This window comes from Mercurialis annua, linkage group LG5 (genome assembly GCF_937616625.2).
Source record: "Mercurialis annua linkage group LG5, ddMerAnnu1.2, whole genome shotgun sequence".
Classification (NCBI taxonomy): Eukaryota; Viridiplantae; Streptophyta; class Magnoliopsida; order Malpighiales; family Euphorbiaceae; genus Mercurialis; species Mercurialis annua.
The window spans coordinates 53350131-53359919 of NC_065574.1; the positions used below are offsets into that span (position 1 = coordinate 53350131).

A 9789-nucleotide genomic window follows, 5' to 3' on the forward strand; every position below is an offset into this window, starting at 1 on the left:
TTAAGTCTTTTTCTTTATTTTTTAAGATTTCCAGCCGATACCACTAACAACTCGCCTCCTCGCTTGAGACGAGGAGATACTACTCATCTTCTCAGGCGAGGAGTAGCAGTTCCTCGCCTGAAACGAGGAGCTGCAGAAGCTCCTCAATTGTGAGGAGCAAAACTCGTCTCAAGCGAGGAGCTGTTGGCAGCTTTTCGTTTGCGAGGAGCAGCAACTCCTCGTTTGGAGGAGTAGATACTCCTACTCTCAGGCAGTTGGTGGTATTTCTTCGGAGGTTGATTTTCTCTAGGGTGAATTTTTTCAGTGGCTGAGTTTTTCGGTGGTGGTTTATTAATTAGAGTTTAATTGAATTTAACCAGTGTTTTAACTAAAGTTAGTAAGAGTTAAACTATAATTAATCAGTAAAATTGTGATTAATTTAAAAAAGTCTAAAAAGATTTCTAATTTAATTTGGTTTAATTATTAAAAAATACATAAAAATCTCTAATTTAATTATAATTAATTAAGATTAATTAGAGTAAATTATAAAATTCACTTTCTGAGGGTTTTTTTGAAACGATTTGTCGTCCTTGTGAGTTTTTTTATACCTTTATACTAATTTTGATGTTTTTAATATATCATGCCAATATTGGGTAAGATGACTCTTTATTATATAATTTTAACCAAAACAATGTAATTATATTTTACTAATTTAGAAAAATTAATAATTATAAAATTATTCAAATCAGAAATTAAAGTAATTAATTTACGTACATACAACATATTTTTAGAAGAAAATTAGACAAGTAAAAATGAACACAGAAGAAAAGAAAAATTGTACAATTTGTTAGTTATAAGCATTTTCTTTATAAAAAGCCTTTGAATATTCCAATCTCCTATGGTATCTTCTTTTAAAAAAAGAAGAAGAAGAGAGTTTCGCACTCCCAAATCGGTTTTCTACATAACCAACAACATTTCTCCTATCCGCATAATTACCCTCCCCAATTGATATACCTCAAAAAAATCACAATTCATAAGAGAATAATTATACAACGTAATGAATGTATCATGTCACTCGTACAATAAACTAATGAAGTCATGTATAATTATTTAATAATAATAAAATAAATAATAAATAAAAAATGAATATAATAATTTATCTATTTATTGTTTTTAGCATTCACGTATTACGTTAGCAACTAAACTTGTAAGTTAAATCCCATATCTATAAAGATTTTCGATAAATGAAAAAAAAATGGTCATGTTTTTTTAATATAACCAAAAAATTAGCATATAAATATAAAATATATTGAGTTATTAAATTTCTTAATATGACAAAAAATTGTAATATGCTTTCACCAAAACTCATCTCAAATAATTATCAATAAACAACATATTAAATAATGAAAATAATAATTTGTCTTATGACTTGAATTTGTGTTATTTATTATAATATTTATTTTTTGACATTTTTTTTTGTTTTTTTCTTCCTTATATAAATTATTTGTTCCACCTCCGTATAAGTGCAGCGTACAAGTTCCGGCCAGGAAAATTGGAAAAGATCAAACCAATTTGAACCGATTTTTTTGTTTACATGAAACATTACAATTCACATTATCATTGATCTCAAATGTTCGTTTTTTAATTTTTCAAATATCAAAGTCATTTTTGCAATTGCTATTCAGTTAGAATTGCAACTATAAATAAGAGAAACAAAAAAATAGATTTTTTTTTTTAAATTTGATCATATACTAATATTTCAGAACTACAACTTATAATTTTGATGTTGGATCAAATGACTAAAATATTTTAGATTTTATTAATTGTAACTAAAAAACTCATATTCATAAAAAAAAAAAAAGAACTAAAAAACTCACAGATTATTATTTTTTAGTTATTTGATATAACATTAAAGAGATGAACTAATTAAAAACTCACAGATTATTATTTTTTATTATTTTTCTCAAATAGAAAACAAAGACAAGGTCAATTTAGTTACTAAAAAATAGTGGAGTGTTAAAAAAAATCATAAAAAGATTTTCATTCGGTCCAACCATAAATCAACAGCCCATCCGATTCGGCCGGATTCGATTCTTAAACCAGTCTCCCAGAATAAATATTTTTTCACTTGAACAGTAGTATAACAGAAAAATAACAAACAAATCCATCAAAAACCAATCATAAGGGCGAGAAAACCCATAAAATCAAACAAACAAAAAACCATGAAGAAACCAAAAATGTCGACACCACTCATCTTCCAATCAAAACTATTCTGCATCTCACTTCTCTACCTCTTCACCACTTTGTTTCTAACATTCTACACATCTCTACACCCTACAAATTGTCTCTTCAGATCATCTCCGTTTGATCCCATTCAGCTTCCTCTTTTCTCGTATCCTCCGACCTACGGCGCCCACAAATACGCGGTCCCGACGCATCGCTCGTCGTGTTCTTCCCCGGTTTACTTCAATGGTAGGTTTTGTAAACTGCCATTGTTTTTTAAATTTTTTGTTAAGTTTTAAGGGTTTTTGATGTGTTTTGATTGATGGGTGTTTGTTGTTTTGACGTTTGGTTTGGTAGATTATTGGATGGTTTTGAAGGAGATTCAAGATTTGTGTTGGAATTCATCTGTGTTCAATGGGTTGAAGTATATGAAGAGAAAAAGTGAGAGTTTTGGTGGAAAATTTAATACCAAGAAGAGAATTTCTTATTTTAATCATGTAAATGATAGTGTAGAGATTCCTTGCGGGTTTTTCAAGAAGTTTCCGATCAGCAATTCAGGTCAGTTTTTATCAGTGGCGGAACCAGAATTTATTTTCAGCCCGAACTTAATTTCTAATTCATCTTTAATTTTCCGTCGGTATAACCTTAACCCGCATTCAACCTTAAATTTTTTATAAATTTTCCTTCATCTAATTTGTATGCAAATTCAATTTGTTGATGATTATTCAGATCAAATAGCAATGGAGAGGTGTAACGGAGTAGTTGTAGTGTCAGCAATCTTCAACGATCATGATAAAATCCGCCAGCCAAAAAGCCTCGGATCCAACACATTACAAAACGTTTGTTTCTTCATGTTCGTCGATGATAAAACCCTAAAAGGGTTAGATTATCACCAATTAATATCAAGAAAATCGATTCAAAACACTGTTGGTGTATGGAGAATCGTTAGGGTTTCACATTTATACGAAAATCCAGCGATGAACGGAGAAATACCGAAATATTTGGTGCATAGACTGTTTCCGAATTCGAAATTTAGCATTTGGATCGACGCGAAACTGCAATTAGTGGTGGATCCGTTGTTGTTGATTCATGCATTGGTGGTGTCGAAAGAAGCGGATTTGGCAATGTCGAAACATCCGTTTTACGTGCATACGATGGAGGAAGCAATGGCTACTGCGAGGTGGAAGAAATGGTGGGATGTTGATGGGTTGAGGTTGCAGATGGAGACTTATTGTGAAAATGGCTTGTTGCCTTGGTCATCTCATAAACTACCTTATCCCTCAGGTAATTTTTTTTTCTTTGATAGAATTTATTATTTTTAAACGGATATATATAAAAAATATCATAATTTTAAAATTTTATTAGTTTGATCTATTAATTATAAAATTTATCATAGTAGTCATATAATATAACGTCAAATATAACAGTCGTAAAGATAATGGATCTAACTGATAAAGTTTCCAAAACATGATATATTTTAAAAACAAGCGAGCTAACGTTATGGGTAATATATTTATCTATTAAATTTTTCCAGCTATAACATAAATTAAAATATTAGTTCAATTATAGTGATGTCCATTGAATTGATATAATAAAGTCTAGTTTTACTCACATGATATCTATTGATTTGTAGCGTTTTACATACACTCTTTTTTTTGATTGGTCGTTTTGACTGTAGTAGACACAATTGAAATAAAATTATTTAAATAGATTCATAGTTGATGCAAATTAATATTTTTGTTAGAATTGATAAAAACATGCATCGAACATATAGATTTACGGGACATTATGCATTTTGTTTAAATTTTTTTGATCTACTTACAAGTAAATATCCTATATGTAAAATAATTTTAATCGATTACGCCACTAATCACAGCAATAATCACCGATTAGCTTTATTTTGTCCATTGAGTAACCCTTAAGTAGAGCTGAATCAATTAGGTTTTTGCTAATGGAGGGTGACTTAAAGGTAGGTACATTATCATCATCATCATGTTGTTTAAGAAACGAAATTCATCAATTGGGTTAACTTAATATCTTAAGTTATAAAATCTTGAGTTCAACCAATTATTAAAAAAATGACTGCTATGGTGCCTTATTTAGTTATTTAGAACATATCTATTTAATTAATTACTCAATAGTGTGTCAAATCTTGGTCATCCCTCTTTTCATAGAGATTAGAGTATAATTTGTGTATTATCATGAGATTAAAGAACAATGCAGGCAGAAGCACAACTTATATTACAAGTTTTTGAAAGAGTTCAATATGAAGATAAGTTGCAATAAATAATCTAACTTGCATTGAAGTTGACCCACACAGTTAGAAAAAAAAATGCTTAAATACACAAAAAATCACCAACTTTTACGTGTTTTTGATATTTAACACGAACTTTTAATTTTGGCATATAAATACACGAACTATCAATTTTTTGCATGTATGACCAAGTTTCCGTTTTAAGTGAAAAACGGTGCCGTTTTAGGTATTAAACGTTGCCGTTTTAGGTTAAAAATGGTGCCGTTTTATGTCAAAAACGGTGCCCGTGTTATATATGCAAAAAATTGATAGTACGTGTATTTATATGCCAAAATTAAAATTTCGTGTCAAATACCAAAAACACAACACGAAAAGTTAGTGATTTTTGGAGCAATTAAGCCAAAAAAATGGATTTTTTTTCCTTTTTGTTCAAGTATAAGAGGCACAGAATTTGGGAACCAAACTCTATAAAACTTATTTGAATTAAATAAAATGTGAATATTTGGTTGAATGTTTTAAAAAAAAAATTCGATTCAGTTAACTTAATAATTTTGAATAAAAGAAAAAATAATTGTTAATACATACATAATTTTAATCCTTTTTATAAATAAAATTTTAAGGTCTAATGTTTTCAAAAAAAAAATCTTTTCAACTTTATAAAAATGTATCGAAACACTTAAAAAGCTATATACTTCTATCATAATTTTTATAAATTTCCTGAAAATCTATCCAATTATTTTAATTAAATTGGAATACACGAATGAAGCCTAAACCTTACAAACAAGAAGAAACTAAGAAATAAAATAAGCAATTTCCCTTTAAACTGTCCGTCACCGATTAATTTTTATTTTTGTAAAACTATTTTCTCCCAAATCGTTTTATTCGCCCCTTTTTCACCGGTACTTTTTCTCGAATATCTACTATATTCCGACATTATATGATACGTTTTTTCTTATGATCTTTACATGTATTTCCAGATGTGCCGGACAGTGCAATGATACTAAGGAAACACGGAACCGTCACCAATCTATTTTCATGTCTAATGTTCAATGAGTTAGAAGCATTCAACCCACGAGATCAATTAGCATTTGCGTACGTACGAGATCATATGACTCCGAAGATGAAGCTAAACATGTTCGAAGTCGAGGTTTTCGAGCAGGTGGCTATGGAGTACAGACATAATCTCAACAAAGATAGTATTCAAACGTCAAAACCTAGAAAAATAAAAAAAGTTGGTAGAGATTTGTTGGGTAATGGCAGCAGTTGCCAGAAGTATCTGCTTGAAATGTGGGGTGAATCACATAGTTGATCGTTTGTATAGAATTAGAAGGTAAAAAAAGGATACAAAAATGAAGAGAAAAAAAAAAGAGAACTAACTAACTACCATTCACAGGATTAAGATGACGAGTAGGTTGGCAGAGCTTTATTTGTTTTGCGGAAATTTTATCGAAGGTATTTGAATTTTTTAGTGTCTATTAGCATAGTATCTGAGTTTTAATTCGTAGCTTCGAAATATACATGAAAATAACTCTATAGCTGTAATTTATATTGCTTTTTTTTTTTGTTAAAGATAGTAATTAACTTTTAAAATTTCCATTGTTAATTGTTAGTTATGGAGGCGGGATTAAACCCACGATTTTTCAATGTACTTGGAGATATACTAGTCATCAAGAGACCTTCATTTGCTAATTTATATACTTTGTTTTAATAATTTTGGCATAACTTATTTTCAGGTCTCTATATTTTTTATTTTTTATTTGCTTATTGCATATACTACCTTACTTCTTTAATTTTTTTTTTGTCAAAGATAGCCGCCTACTTTAATTATTAGCGGGAGTTTATTTTGTTAAAGATAATAATTAACTTTTAAAATGTCAATTGTTAATTGTTAGTTACGGAGGCGGGATTTGAACCCACAATTTCTCAATGTACTTGGAGATATACTTGGAGATATACTAGCCATTCAATTTCTCAATGTACCTTCATATTTATATATTTTGTTTTACTTAATTTTGGCATAACTTATTTTCAAATCTCTATATTTTTTACTTTTTATTTACTTATTTCATATTCTACCTTACTTCTTTAATTAGCCCCTATATTTTTAGACTTGCATAGGATCTTCGTCTATCTTCATCCTATAACCCCTACGTTCTTCTAAAACAATAAAAAGATTATTTGCATCTGAGCATCTCAATTGCTTAGAGGTTAAGATTTAAACCTTAGACATTCAAGAGTTGGATACAACATTTCTAGCATAAGACTAGGGGCATCATATGCTCTTTAGTTAGTAAGCATTAATAATATATTTAATAATTTTTATAAAGATTTAATCACTCAAAAATATTTTATCTTTAATATTTTTTGGCTTATGATCTCTTTCTTTTTCTTTTTCTTAAAGCAAATGATTCATCATTGAGCATATGGCCTCATCTTTCAATAAGTGTAATTTTAGCCTATTTTTTAATTTTCACTTTCAGTTGTAATCATTTGCCCAAATTAAACTGAACAAAAATTCATATAAACATCTCATATTGTTTCATTTTTAAAATTTGTTATGATAAATATACAAATCGGAATAATATGAAGTAATATAAACGACATAGTTGAATTTTTTTCTCACTCTAATTTAGACAAATAGCTATAATTGAAAGTGAAAATTAAAAAATGGATTAAAATTGAATATTTTTAAAGGTGAAGCCACAAACAAAAAATATTGAAAATGTTGGATATTTTTAAGTGATTAAGCATTTTATAAATAAGATTTCCATTTTGATAAAATATTATTTGACTATATTATATATTTCATAATACAAATTAAATGTTTCGCCCTTTTCTATCAACGGTTTGAGCACCGGATCATATTTAACAACATTAAATTTTTTTAAATGAAAATTATGTAAATTAAAAGCCACAAAAATGGCAAAAAACCAAAACTACAAGCTTTCGTACATAAGTGGCACATTAGAGTCTACAACTTATAGAACGCCTAAAAACGAAGGTCCAAAAACAGGATACAAGAGGGGTTTTTTAAAAATCCAAACCCGAATAAACAAAACTTCTATTACAACTCTTAAAATACCATGATGTCTTTGTAAAGCAGTTAAAAGTCAATGCTTCCTTGTCTGAGGTTTTATTTTGAAAAACTCTGATATTTTTGCAATTCTGTATTTCCCACACCACCGGAAACCGAAAAACCTGCCAAAACTTTCGATAAACTCTTCTCAGAATGATGTTCTGTCACTGAATCATAAAATCCGAAAAGTAACAAGGAAAGATCCAAACAACATCTAGCTTATTAAGAATATCACGCTAAATACTTCTTGCAAAACTACAATGAATAAAAATATGCGTGTGTGTCTACAACACCACAAAGCGAACAACATTAAATTTTATTAACCATATCATATTTCTATAGGCCAAATGTTGTAAAAAGTCCAAACCTTTTATAAAAGTTTCACAAAAGTCTTAACCTTTCAATTTTGTCGATTTTGGCCAAAAACATATTATTTGGTTTTGATTGTAGTCAACTCTCAATTTGATTTCAATTTGCCTATGTGGCTCCTACGTGGCATGCGCATATATTGAAAGGTCAGAATTTTTGTGAAACTAAATATTCAGTTTTTGGCCAAAATCGACAAAATTGAAAGGTCATGACTTTTGTGAAAATTTTGTGAAAGGTTTGGTTTTTTACAATATTTGGCCTATTTCTATATCGGTAAGGATTTATGTTTTGATCATTTGAAGAGGAAGAATTTTCTATGCTGTAAAAAAATCAATCCTACAAATTTACTCCCTCCGGTCCATAATATTTGTCGCATTTGGCTTTGACACAAAAACTAAGAAAGCAATTAATATGTCTTCATTTGTAAACACTTTTACTAAATTAACCCTACATTGAAACTTGTTTATATTTATAACTACTATTTTCATTTGTTTATTGTATTTTTTCAATAAATTAATGAGGGGCAAACATGGAAAAATAGCAATTAATACTCTTTTGATATTATAACATGACAAATATTATAGACTAAAAAATTTCTCACATGCGACAAATATTATGGACCGGAGGGAGTAATAAAATATATTCGGCATGCATACCATTTAACCTATGGCACTTTAGTGATTGATAGGGCTTTATTAAGGTTCGAAAAAGGGTTAATGTAACCTACACACTAAAAGAATGTGAAAGGTTTATTTGGTTTCATAATTTTTCTTAATGAAGAGATAGGGTTAGATTTCATCTAATAGATTATAAATTCTGTTTCGTTTCTAATTACGACTAAGGCGTTTCTAAGTGCATTAAGAGGTTGTGGGTTCGAACCACGCCTCGGTAACTAACAACTAACATGAGACTCTAAAGAGTCTATTTCCACCTTTGATAAAAAAAAAAAAAAAAAAAAAAAAAAAAAAAAAAAAAACTAAGCAACAATTTCTGTTTGCTGAAGGCACGTCCTTTTTGTAGATATATCCATGAAAGTCTTTAAAACATGAACAACGATATAATTTAGGATTTGTTTCTTGCCAAAATAATTGAGGAATTGTTTTTTGCCAAAATAATTGAGGATCATAGCTCCTATTCATAGTGTTTTATATCATAGTAGTAGTTTGGTTCAAAATTCTAAATTTAAATTCTTGAAATTAATTAACATTATAAAATAGATATATGAATTTTGTAAATAAAGTATCAATTAATTAATAGTGATTTTTTTAATACTATAGATTCTCATGTTTGAATAAAAAGATATATAGCTCTATCATTTATAATTTATTCACATTTTTTCCGATTGCATAATCAATAACTTCTTGTGTTGGTTTTTGACAAAAAAAAAAGAATACATTCATGAGTAAGGCAAAATAAATTATGGGATTACTTATAAATGATTTTATAAACGATACCAAATAGCTTTCATTTTTCATAGACTTATCTTTTTAAGGTAAAAGTATAAGAAAAAATCTCCTAGTTTTCTCACAAGTACATTTAAGCTCTTAAACTAATTTAGGACACAATTAAACTTTCTTTACTTTCAATATAGAACAAATAATTTTTTTCGTCTAACAATATTAGAAATATCCATCAATTGGCATGTGTCTCATAACTATATAGAAAAAAGGTTCAAAAATAATTTTAATATTTAAAATATTTTACCAAAAACTTGAGAGACTAAGTGTTCAAAAATAAATTAAAAGAGTTTAAATGCTCTTTCTAAATAAAATTAGAGGACCTTTTTGCACAATTTAAAAACATTGAGAGCTTAATTGGCCTAGAAAAATTTAAAAGACTTATGTATATTTTTTTTTTGAAAACTTAAAGAATTTTTGTACCTTTTGTC

General features: G+C 28.5%; 1 protein-coding gene across 1 annotated transcript; it reads left to right on the top strand.

Annotated features, from left to right (window-relative positions):
• Positions 1-2115: 2115 nt before the first annotated feature.
• On the top strand, positions 2116-5991 carry LOC126680361 (alkaline ceramidase TOD1). The gene is made up of 4 exons (XM_050375480.2): positions 2116-2451; positions 2560-2760; positions 2932-3486; positions 5434-5991. The coding sequence occupies exons 1-4, from the start codon at positions 2202-2204 to the stop codon at positions 5763-5765; spliced, it is 1338 nt and encodes a 445-aa protein (XP_050231437.1). The 5' UTR covers positions 2116-2201; the 3' UTR covers positions 5766-5991.
• The last annotated feature ends 3798 nt before the right edge of the window (positions 5992-9789 follow it).